Below are 13,507 nucleotides of genomic sequence, written 5' to 3' on the forward strand. Positions count from 1 at the left end.
AATTTATGCAATTTATCTTATTTATACTTTGTATTTCTTATACGTGGGATAGAGTGAAGGTTTATTCAAAATTATACTTGCTATTGTACATCATATAAACTCTCTAGGGGCACAAGTTCCGATCAAAAGGGCAATTATAAATATAACATGTTACCTCATAAAAATACATGATGGAGTGCGATATATGCCTATCCTCTTCCAAATGCCGCTCCATCTGGTTCAAGAGAGTCAACATACGTGATTTAAAGCTTAACTTATGTCCTCTGACCGAAGGGTTATATGTATTTGTTCAAATTCTATCTATTAGGTTAATGCAGATACATATTTAGTCAACAATTTAGACGTAAGATCTGTTCATATTGGCCCATTACTAAAATTTGTTTTCTAAATCTTTTTTTTTTAGCTAGTGGTCTGAAAATGGTTTTATTTAATAAAATTTTCTAATATTTCTACAAAGCTGTAACATTTTTTGGGGCGCTTAAAAATTATGGTAAGGAATAAATCAAATTATTAAAATCATATTTAGCCTTATTACTCTAAGCAACAAAATTCAGATCTTGGAGCAATCATGAGTTAAATCCTTAATTTTATCATTTTTATTCTAGCCGTAGAACACAAAAGGTTACACCTTTAGAGCCTTGATAAAAATATCAAGTTTGTAGGGAATACAGTTTAGTGACTATGATTCTTTGAAAAGTGAGCAATGGCTTGTTTTGGGTCTTCTTTTATATGATAACACTAAAATGGGTGTCTTGATAGTTATGAGTAAAGTTATATTAGTCCAAATTTATTTGTTCAAGTCCAGTCAAAGGAGCGGTCCTATCAATCCTTTGGAACAATCCTTTGGACTGTCGGTACAAGAATTGATTAAAAAAAGAACAAATAAAGATGAGTGACGTCATCATAGACCGAACTTTATAACCGAACTGAACCGTACCGATACAGAAACTGTGCAGTCTTAAGTCCTAAATAATGACCAACACAACAATAGTGATAGACCCTTGCCCTACTGACTCTTCTTTGGGCCCTGATTTATTTAGGAAAACATAAATGAGTCCCTTTGTGATTATATCCCAATTCTGTATATTATAAATAATTTTGTAATCTACATTGGAGATATATCGATCCCAAAATTTTGACGTCCCCCTCCTAAACTTCACAGATGTGAAGACGCAAAGTTGTCCCAAAGAACAATCTTTGATAAATGACGTCATAATATATATCTACCATTGACTTTATCATAAATCATTATTCAATAATAAGCTTATTTTTGACTTCAATTAGGCATAATTTAAGAATAATGGTTAAGAATTAATAGGGTTTAAAGATACTTCATGTTTTACTGAACTAATTCAAATGGTAAACTTAGATACTCTATTATAATATTAATTGTCTTGTAGAGGGCGCTTTAAAATTTGAGACGTTTTTCAAGAACCGATCATAAAGATGAAATATATAGACAATGAGTTCTGATAGTAGAAGAACTCATTGATATAGAGTCCTTACGCTGAACAAAAGTAAAGGATATTTTTTTGAAGCTAAACGTTAATTGACCAAAATAGTAAAAAATATAGTTATTTATACATCCATCATTTTAGTTCTTGTATGGAATCGTCCTATACTTCTATAAGAATTGAAGAGTTCCATTAAGAAAAATTGTATCAAATGTAAAGCAGAGGGTGAATCGAAGATAAAAATATTTGAAGGGCCCTCTATGTAGTTAACATACCTATTTATTAATACTACAATTTGAATGTTTTGGTCAACTACGACGGGGTCAACTTCTTCTTCACAAAGTCACTCTATATTTTTATATCTATGGAACCGATAACAGGGGCGAGAAACGGACTGATACAGCCTTAGTGTTTATTGTTAAATTAATATTTTTTAATAAGATAAACTTTATGCATTTATTTACTTTAAAAAACTGTTAAAAAGTGCTTAATTTATAGTAAACAAGTACATTTTATTTAAGGTTGGATGAATACGTACTGTACTATATGTTCTAATGTTAATGAATCCTAATTTATTTACAATACTACCTGCAAGGAATCCCTCAGAGGGATGACTCATTATTTTACTTTTAAATCTATATACGGAATTCACTTTCACATACCCAACAAATCTACGAATACGCGTACGTAAGAAGTAGAATACATACTTATTATATTCAAATGCAAGCCAATACATGTAGGCTACATGGTGTTGTACTTAGGCTGTATGATGTAGCTACTCACATATCAAAATACTTATTATGTAGAACTTATGCACCCGTTACAAGTAAAGACAAAATGCTTTTATAGTTTGATTAAAATGAATTTTATAATAATCTTTTGTAACATTATGATCCGTTTTCTATTAAACTTTGAAATGTCATAATTTCTAACCGTTTATTTGCCAAAAACGACACGCAAAAAAATGTACAAGGAACAACAGATGGTTTGTTACGAGCCCGCTCTTTTTTCTCATCATGTTAGAAGAAAACTTTGTGTGGATTAACAAATGTACGTTGGACTAGGTTTCAGTTCGGAACAATATTTAAGAGTAGTAGGCACTTTACTCGTATATATAACTAACATATTGAAAAATGGATTTTAATGGATGGTTAGAGCGATTACGTGAAGTTGAAGATGAACACGTGGGTAAGTCCATCATGCTACACTCGTTATATATTGTTAACTGACAATTATATTTAGTAATATTAATTTGCAATGTCATTATCAAAGTAACCTTCAAAAAAGAGATTGTAGTAGCATCCATAAATTTTTCAATATATGATTCAATATATTGTTAAACTGTACAAATGTATTAAATAAATCAGTATGATTCTACTTTCATGGAGTGATTCTGATTCAAATGATCCTTCCATAAATTATCTTTACTAAACAAATGTAATCCTCATTTAGACTAATTACTATTCTAAATCACATATTTTTGAGACATTCGCTTTTATTGTATGGTAGATATTCCCAACTTTTTCATCACTACTGAGTCCTATAGTATTTTTTAATAGAGTCCTGCGATGCCCACCCCCTATAATAATTTATTATTTATTTAATCTCTAAAAAAGCTCTTAAAGATGCACCGCAGAGTACAAGGGCACCATTTTGTAAACACAGTTGTATCGAAAAAAGCGCAATGAGTTGTAATATCACACATATACAACTATACTCCGAATATTATGGGTAAGACTCGAGACTGTCCGTGCTACAAACCAATATTTAATTCTTAGTGTATGTATGTTTTTAAATAATGATGGACTTCATAGCTAAAAAAAAGTCTTGAAGTGAAGAAAAAATAAAATATTTTGTAATCTAGTGAGACCCGGACTCTTATATCATTAAGTTGTTTTAAAAAATAAACTTTGCAGGTTCCTAATAAGAAGGGTAGACCAGGTTCAGTTACCATTAGGTGTTTCAACTCAAACACATCAAAGTTACATCTAAGATACCAAGATATGCCGGCTTTTCTTTCAATTTTTAAAAATAATTTTACGAGTCAAAAGTTTTTCCTCAAATTGGATAAATTGAATAAAAACTAGTCTTTGAAGGTGTTGAATACTTAGCCTTCAATGTATTATAGCAGAGTAAGATATAATAAAAATTAAATTATTAATATAAATAAAATTTCATGTAGGTATTTCTCAATTATCTGCTTTATAATCTATTCTATACATTGGTAATTTAAATTTTGTAGCTGTAGCCTTTTTGATATTGGACAAAAATAGTCAGTTGTAACTGACCCAAGTCTACCCTACGTTTGTTAAAATTACTATCTTTTATATGATAATTTTAAGGTTATTTGAAAATTGAAAGGACTCACTTCATTATTGAGTTATACTCTTTAATATATGCGACTTTTTTTTTAATTGATGTCCTTCACTTTTCAAAATAACGGGTACTACATAAAAGAAAACAACTTTTTGTTGTTAGAATTTGATCATTTAAAATGCATCCCTCTTCTTAAAACGGCAAATATTATTGCAAACACCTACATACTTTTACCTTAGAGAAAGTTAATATGAAATAGGAGAAATTATATGACGTACATAAGTACATATATGAAATTTCCTACCTAAAAAGTTTGTTGAAAGAATCAAAATTATGGTACATTATGCAACCAAATTTTAAGATTCTTTTTGTTCCTGGGTTTTTATGGATATTTTATGTCATATTACATATATCACGCAAGATTTTACTTTATGAACATAAAAATTAGTGTGGAGAATCGGTCCAAGGCCGATTTTTTTGTTCGGTTCGGTCTTTATTAATTTTCTTTTAGACATACTTTTCGGTTCAGATAGCGGTCTCAGATCATGGACTAATTTTTTTTTCAGTCTAACTTTGTGGAACAATTTTTGTCGGTTTTACCCTAAGCCCGATTTTTTTCGGTCTGACCTTATAGACAGTTTTTTCGGTTTTACCCTATGGCCGATTTTTTTTGGTCTTATATATTATGAGACACCAAATTTATTTCTTTTCTAGATCAACCGTTATTGATTTTTTTCAAAAAAATCCCAAAGTACACGATATTTTTTAGAATGAATACTTTATATACATATAATATAAATTTATTCATTCGATTATACAAGCAAATCAGTTGAGTAATACTTAATCAGTCGTATAAGTCATAAGAATCTGTTTCCTTGCCCATTATGTAGTTGTTATATTATTTTATTATTATATGGACTTATATGTTCACCAAGAGTTAGGAGCAAAGGAAGATCAAGGAAATCGAAGGAAGATACTTCTGACTTGATCGTTTATCTCAAGAGATGCTCGAATTCAAAATTTCATATTCTACGTAAGACGACGGGATTAAAATTCATCCGAGCTATCTCTGTTTAAACTTCGTATGACCTAATTGTACTTGAGAATACATTTGATGTCATGTTATAAACAATTTATCTGTAAAATCGGTCTAGATTGATTTTTTTTGGGACCAAACAGGACCGATTTTTTCCTTTGGACTAATTTGGTCCGAATTTTATTTATTTGGCCAATCTAGACCAAATGAACATTGATTCAACTTACAAGCCATCTAGCGAGTAAAAATTATTTTATTTTTGTTTATATTTACAAAAAATTTCAAAAATTGAATTTCAAATATTATTTAATAAAAATAATTTTTGTAGGAAAAAAATATATAAATATAAATGTTTTGGGGAAAAAAAATTAAAATTTATAGCTATTCAGAAAAAATTAAAATTTAGAACGTTGAAATACGAGTACATGTGTTTTATATTTTCTGAACGAGGGATGTTTGAATTTTGATAAACTAAAAAAAAAAAAAAGTTAATAACAAAAAAGGCAAATAAAAACACAATCAAAATCATACTATATTATTACAAAAGTATTGATCTTTTAATCGTTAAATCAGTTTTTATCCAGTATTTTACAGAAAAGTCGACAGAAGGTTCTTTTTAAGAATATTAATCAACATCAAAATATATCATTAAACATACATTTTGTGTAGCAGTGATTTCCAACTTTTTATACTCATGACTTATTTTTTAGGATAGGGGAAACAACCAATTTTGTCTGAAAATCCGGGTCTTTTATTTTTTAAGATCATTTTTATGGTGTTAGGTAATATTACATTATAATATTTTGCCTTGGGATATTTTTTATTACAATAAAATGCAGTCAATTGTTGTTTTCTGTTGGAAAAATGATGCCCCAAAAATTTCAGTGCATACACGAACAAAATCTTACTCTATAATGAATTCGAACTAGACACAAAATAGGTAATGCAATGAAACAATATTAAAAACAAAAATAAATAAACATAGCAACAATTCGAAACGAAGAATTGCTCATCACTTCTCAGTTATTAATGAATTATAATTAGACATCATATTGAAAAATACTCATTGATTGACAAACAAACATTATATGAGGCTAAAGCATAATTTCTTATTTATTCCAACAGATAGCAAACATTTAATGCAATTTATAGTTAAAAATATATATTTCAACCAAAAATTTACAATAACGACGTATAAAATTCATTTGTTTATAACTTAAGGGTAAGGGTATATATTTTCGAGGCAAAACGGCTTTAAGGGAAAATGATAATCTGGTGGAGCTCTAGACCAGTAGTTCCCAGCCTATGGGGCTGGTCCCCAATGCCATGGGTTCATTAATTGACTTTGAGCTGAATGTGAATAATATATCAAATACGGTAAAAAGCCTACTAAGGGAATGACATAATTCGTACTATAACACTAACACAAGTCACTCAACACAACGTATGAGCCAGTATTAAACATTCTCGACTATATTTAGGCATATTTAGCAGTATTCTACCAAATTTTTGAAAGAATAGTAAAAATATACGGTATCGATGGTGGTCAAAACTATAGGGAGGAAGTTGAAGAGGTTTGAGGAAAGAGCATTCTTGACTCAATAACATCAAAAATTCCGAATGATCATTCTAGAAACCGGGGGGTTTTCTTCGATGAAGAATTAACGGAATGTATAGTTCTTTCACTAATCTATAACTCATAAGCGTCATATACTGTAGTTAGTTGAACAAAAAAATGAATGTATTTATAAGTTATTTTAAGAATTGGGGTCGTTTATTGATTCCTTGTTCTAAATTGAGTCTCTTTATTTGTGAGGTTGGGAATCATTGCTCTGGACGGTGCACTGTGAATCCTGAGTTGGGAATAATTGCTATAGAGTATAGCTTTTTTAATGTTCGAGAAAAACGACATGTTGTTACCCTACCCCGTTGCTACTATCCCCGGCTCCCCTACATTTAAAATGAGAACTTAATATATTTTTATCATTGATGTAGAAGGACTATAATTTTTTTCTACTGTTCTACGACTGTATACTATTACTTATCCATACTTTTTCTTTTACAGAAAGAGACAACTACGTTCGATTTGGAGAAGCAATTGACGTGAAAACAGTGGGTATCTTTAACCAAGAGAATTGTAAAACTCATCGGACTACAAATTATGAGTTGACTAAGAGTAGGAAAACACCTGTTGTCCGAAGAGGCCAAATATTTTTTGTCGCCCTGGATTTCTTAGGAAGATCTCTAGATGTCAGAAAAGATAAAATTGTTCTTATTTTTAGTTTTGGTAATTAAATATTTTTAATAAAGATAGTAATACCTTCATTATTATTTTGATATATATTAATTTTTATTGACCGAGTCAAACTTCAACATGTGTATAATTTTGTAGGTAAGAACCCTAATCATGCTGACGGTACTAAAGTTACACTTACCGTTAATTTTCACAACCAACAATTATCCCAAGACAAGACAAAATGGGATATATCCCAACATAGAACAGCGCCAAAAATTATAGTTTTAAATGTAATGTTTTTTAATTTCATTTAAACATGTTATAAAATTTCAAATGCTCCTTGTTTTTTTAAAGGTTCAAATAGGGTCCGAGGCCCCTGTTGGAGCATGGAAAGTCGAAGTCGAAACTTCATTTGTAGATGACAAAATTAGTCCTCGTCGAATAAAAGCAGCTGATACTCCACTTTATATTTTGTTCAATCCATATTCCAGAGGTATTAATTAACTATCATTCAATAAAAAAAACAACCGTATTCAATTTTAAATCAATGATTAGATGATCAAGTGTACATGCAAAGTGAGGCAAAGCTGGAAGAGTATATTCAAAACCCGACTGGTAAGATATGGAAAGGTGATGTTAAAAATATATCAGGTCGTCAATGGATATATGGCCAATTTGATGAAATAGTTTTGCCTGCCATTTGTTATATAATGGATACGAAGGGTCAAATTTCTGATTCGGACAGAGGTGATCCAGTTAAAGTAAGTAGAACCATCAGTTCTGTTGTTAACAGTGAGGACAATAATGGAATTCTACGAGGTAAATGGTTTGAGCCCTATGATGATGGAACTTCCCCATGGGATTGGAATAGCTCGGCTCCTATTTTTGAGGAATACGTCCGTAATAATGGCGAAGTAAAATATGGTCAAAGTTGGGTCTTCTCCGCTCTAACAGTCACAGGTTGACTAATAGTTAATTTAATTTAAAAGTTTTTGTATAAGTAATTGTTCTTTTCTAAAGTATGTAGAGCTCTTGGAATCCCTTGCCGATCTGTTACTAATTACGTATCTGCCCACGATGCCAATAATAATCTTACAGTTGAAAGATATTTTAATGAAGAAGGTGAGGAGTTGAGTCCAAGAGATCATCCTGACGTTGGTTATGATAAAATTTGGAACTTTCACGTGTGGAATGATGTTTGGATGTCGAGAACCGACCTGCCTAAAGGTTATGGAGGCTGGCAAGCTATTGACTCGACTCCTCAATATTCTTCTAATGGTACAAAGGATTACCTTTTTCTTATCGAATTGAATATTACTTATAGATTATGTATTTTACATTTTTAGGGTTATATCAGTGTGGTCCTGCATCCTTATTGGCTATTAAAAGAGGGGAAGTTACTCATGATTTTGACACACGGTCCATATATTCTCAAGTGAATGCCGATGTTTTTCATTTTGTCCTTGATTCTTCTTGTGGTAAATTCATTCGTTCATGTATCAAAAAGGACGAGTAAGTTTATAAATGCATAAATATATCTTTTTACATACACTCTCAGTATAAATTTATAAATCATCACCTCCCAGGGTTGGTAAAAAAATTGTGACTCAACTTCCAAATTATCTTAATCACGAAAAAGATGACGATTATGAAGACATTTCTCTTCAATATAAATTCTACGAAGGATCTCAAGAAGAACGACTTTCTGTCTTTAATGCTGTTCGGTCTACTGCTGGAGCAAAGGAATATTATAATATTTCTGAAAATCAGTATAATGATGTGCTAATGAAATTAGATGAAATGGAAACTATCCATTTTGGTTCTCCATATAAAGGAAGAGTCTTTTTGGAGGTATCATTTAAAGGTTTTTTTTTATATATGTGGAGTGTCAACACGAAAGGAATCTTAAACAAAATTTAAGAAAATAAGTAACTCCCAATTTATTGGTTTACTTTCTAAATATAAACAGACTGTTATTTCACTGACATACTTTTGTTAACAAGGCATGATCAAACTAAAAAAATAATACATTATCCGCAATGTGGGCCAACAGTCTATAGTTTGATGTTTAAACTAGTTAATTTAAAAAATATCGCATGCTAAAAATATTTTTTCGGCGCCCTCTATGTGAGTAAAATACACCTATATTTCCTATTAAACAGTAATGTTATTGAGGAAGTTGTATTTTGCCACTCTCTCGCTTTGTTTACAAACGAATATTACTAAACAACGGCTTACCACATTAAAGTCTTTATTAACTAATTTCAGGGATAAATTTAGATACAATTAGCTATTGTCTGTAGAATAATATAACTTATTTATCTTTTTCTATCACTGATGGATAATTTTTACTATCTTAACGTTAAGTTTTTGGCGCTTCTGGTTGATTTATCAAAATAACTTATTAATAAAAGTGTAAGATAATTAGATTAAAGATACAAATGTAGTCCAGGCTTACATTTGAGAATAATATTGGGCATCTTTTTTAATGTTGACGGGCCAGATATACATTTTTAAAGATATATAATTCATAACTTGTATATAATTTCAGAACACTTCTAATGAACAAAGAACATTAAATTGTTTGATAACATCATCCTCTATGTACGTAAATGGTATTAAAGCAAATGAAATCTCAAGAGCTGGAGGAAATTTTACTCTAAAACCTGGGCAAAGTAATTATTAACTAACATAATATATATACATATACATCAACTATTTTTTTTAGAAACAGTAACTTGTAAAAAATTATCTTAAGGCGGGTTGCCACATCTATCGTGCGTGTACACGTCTAAGTGTCTATATATATATAGATATATTAATGATAGTTTTGTGAGAGCAGCTCTTCTATCAATGTCATTTATTTTTATGAATATATGCTAATATATATATATATTTACACTTAGACGTGTACGCGCACGATAGATGTTGTAACTCGCCTTTATTATGAAAATATTTCCTAAATAAAGTTATTTACTTCTACAGTGCTATTTTATTTTCATAGGAGAAACCCTTGCCCTCACAGTAGAGCCTGATTCCTACATAAATGATCTAGTCGAATATTGTGTGGTAAAAATATACAGTCTCATTCGTGTTAAGGAAACTAATCAGACATGGAGTGACGAATGTGATTTCGTTATGAAGAAGCCTAAGTTGCTTATACAGGTACTATACATATATACACACTAGGACTGTACGATAATGACGGTATGAATATATCTACGGTGAAAATTTGTACTAAAACAAAATCACCGTCAATGTTATCCTGTTCTGACTTGTGACCCTCGTCATATATCAAGACTCGCTTATGAAATTAAGAAAGATGTACTATATTTTCCTTTCAACTGTTTCCATTGATTTTCATAAGTCGACTTTTGTATGATTTTAAACAGCTGACTAAACGTACTATGAACTCAAAAAAGGTAATACATAGGATTTTTATTTTTATATTAATTTATATCAATCAAGGGACTTCATTTAGAATTTGTTTAATTTCATACTCTTATTTTGATAAAGTTGTCGTTCAATGTGTATAATAATTAATCATTATTCTGAAGTAATTATTTACAGTTAGCAATAAGAAAAATACAGTGGATAACCATAGGTTTTTTTCCCAACTTTTATTTCCCCTTATGAAAATCGAGGTTGAGAGAGTGAAAGAAAAAGCCATTCATGTATGATATTTCGCCTTCAAATGGTTTGAAGTTGGAATATGTCACACTTTAATGTTTGTGCAGTTGGTAAATGGAGGACGGGGGATTTCCAGAGTGCAGCCTTTGTTTAACAACGAACTTCGAGCTCGTTGTGACAGTTTTGCATGCGCATGTAGGACGTTGTTTATTGTTTTGTCGTCAGCTAAAAAAAAATGGCATCGATCAATGGATTATTCCTTCCCCAATCGTGGAAAAAGTAAAGTGTCCTTTTTGCGATCCACACTGGACCAGACATGTTGGTTGTTAAATAGAGGTTGCACCCCTATACATTGTTAAGTTAATCCAGATTTTATAAACTCTGACGAACCTCTAAATACAATTAGAAACATATGTGTTATATAACGATATATACCATTACCTCATGGTTAATAGAAATACAAGGTTAAACTATAAGGACTGATGTGTGACTTCCACCACGCTTTTATTATTGACGTCATAGTAGATGAGTGGTTGCGTGTTTGTTCACAATCTGTTTTTCTTCCTCGGCAGTCTGTACTTTATATCAAATTGAAAATTATAGCAATAGTGACGCCATAGACTATGAGTGGTTGTGTGTTTTGTCAAAATCTACCTATCATGCCCAGCAGTTGGTACAATACTTCAGATTGAAAATTCTAGCAACCCCGATTACATGATGGTCTTACTTTGTATTTATACTAACCTTGCATTACTTCTATAAATTACCATATAATTTGTTTTTTTTGTGCAGTTCTAATATATATAATATAAAATTATAAATTTGATTCACACTTTATCCTCATAGACTGTTGGATGGTTAAACTATGGACAATTGGCTAAATTTCGCATATCATTCCGTAATCCTCTTCACATTCCTCTTACTAATTGTAAACTTCGTATGGGAGCTGCTGGTTTATTTAGTGAACTCAAAACCAATGTTGATACTCTAGCACCCCATGCCACTTTAACTCATACAATGGCTGTAAAACTTAAAAGAAGTGGTACTGGTTCAGTAGTAGCTACATTTAGTGCCAATGAAATGGTTGATTTAAGTGGATCTGCTAAAATTGAAATTAATTAATTCAATTTCATTATTTGTACCATGATAGTGGAAATACTCGTGTATTTACAATTATTATCTAACAATAAGAAGCATAAACAAGATTCGAAGATTCTTTAAATATAATTTTGAAAATTCTCAATTAATGTAATTTAAGATTGAACTCATTTGGTAGTCCATTCATTATCAATAATATTGTTAATAATTCCATCTTATTTTTCTCCATTTATAGCCATTAAGAGGTTTTCTTTAATTTATATAACAGTTTATGGATTTTAATACGATTTTTAATTATGCTATTATTACCTATTTCAGCCTTTCTCATAAGTAGTCCGCATTAAATCAAATTGCCTCAATATATCTACCCACATATTCAAAAATACTATTTAATTAATTAATTGTAATGATACCTAATATTTCAAAATTTTCTGTTCACAAACCCCGCTTAATATACATATTATAATCAAGTATAGAGTATATGAGCTTAAATCCAAGTCCAGTCTAAAACTTTATTTCGTGTACACTTCGAATCAGAAGTCACAGTTTAATGAGACTTTAGTGCAAAACGAGTCGGAAGACACAATTATGGATTCAAATCCGAGTTCCCAGCTCGGTTTTTGAGGATATACCTTTTTCTATATGAAGAGCTATAAGATGCGGTAATTTATTCGTTGCAATATGATTAAAGATATTATTTAAATATAAGCTTATATACATTGTAGAAAGGATGAGAGATATTGACGCTGCCTAAATAATTTGTATTAACTAATAAGGAATCAGAAATAATCTTGTAGATTCCATAATTCGTCCTTAAAATAACATCAGATCCTGTCTTTTCCAGGAAGCAATCCATTGTTTCGTGCCACCCACTTTGAAAAAAACAAGGAAAAACGGTCGGTGGGTTTGCTCTATGTTTAAGTTGACAAAGCGGTTATTCGGCAAAGTGTCCGTTCGGAAAAATGCCATTAGGTAATAATGTTTTCAGCAAATTGTCCGTGCACGGCTATGACGTTTCATTAAATTAGCTGTGAGATAAAAGGAAATAAACACAAAGTCTACTCCGTATCTAGCAATGATAATGCAGGAATACCTCCAATGTCGATCCTCAATTATATTCCGATTCGAACAAGAACTTAGGCATATAATTATAAAATATCTTAAAAAACCATTTTTTAGGCTGCAACTCCAAAAAGCCTCAAATTTAAGGCCAATTCCAATTCTTCCATAGAATAAAGGGGGTTTCATTAGGGACGCTTCAATTTTTTTCTATTAGGGGGAAAAACGACCACATATTTCTTCTTTTTTTTCATATGACATTTATAAACTTCATAGGTATACATTTTATCATGGAAAGATTTACAGTTGATCAGTGATTTAAAATCATCCGAATTTATTGCCAAAATAACCGTTCATTGATGTTTTTTTTCATTGCAAAATCATTTTCCTTTTTGGCTCAATGGCTTTGTTAATAGGCAAAATATCCATTATTGGTCAGGCAGTAATCCAAAAGTGTTTCACAAGACCAAAAATGCATCCCAAAAAAATTACTATTTGGTGTGGACATCATGCTGGAGGGATCATTTGAGCCGTATTTTTTCGTTAATGATGAGAATCACCACGTTAACGTAAATGGAAATCGCTATCGCACCATGATAACTGATTTTTTTGTCCCAATGGCAAAGTATGAACTTTGTAAACAAAACGAAAGACGGTGCCCAGACAGCAACGTTACAT

General features: G+C 30.8%; 1 protein-coding gene across 1 annotated transcript; it reads left to right on the plus strand.

Annotated features, from left to right (window-relative positions):
• Window positions 1-2,258: 2,258 nt before the first annotated feature.
• Window positions 2,259-12,267, plus strand: LOC121117775 (hemocyte protein-glutamine gamma-glutamyltransferase). The gene is made up of 11 exons (XM_040712268.2): window positions 2,259-2,642; window positions 6,872-7,093; window positions 7,199-7,332; window positions 7,397-7,535; window positions 7,598-8,002; window positions 8,063-8,320; window positions 8,389-8,554; window positions 8,629-8,893; window positions 9,594-9,717; window positions 10,047-10,207; window positions 11,519-12,267. Exons 1-11 carry the CDS (start codon window positions 2,588-2,590, stop codon window positions 11,792-11,794), a joined length of 2,205 nt encoding a protein of 734 aa, XP_040568202.1. The 5' UTR covers window positions 2,259-2,587; the 3' UTR covers window positions 11,795-12,267.
• Window positions 12,268-13,507: the final 1,240 nt, after the last annotated feature.

The sequence above is a fragment of the Lepeophtheirus salmonis genome, chromosome 5, assembly GCF_016086655.4.
Source record: "Lepeophtheirus salmonis chromosome 5, UVic_Lsal_1.4, whole genome shotgun sequence".
Classification (NCBI taxonomy): Eukaryota; Metazoa; Arthropoda; class Copepoda; order Siphonostomatoida; family Caligidae; genus Lepeophtheirus; species Lepeophtheirus salmonis.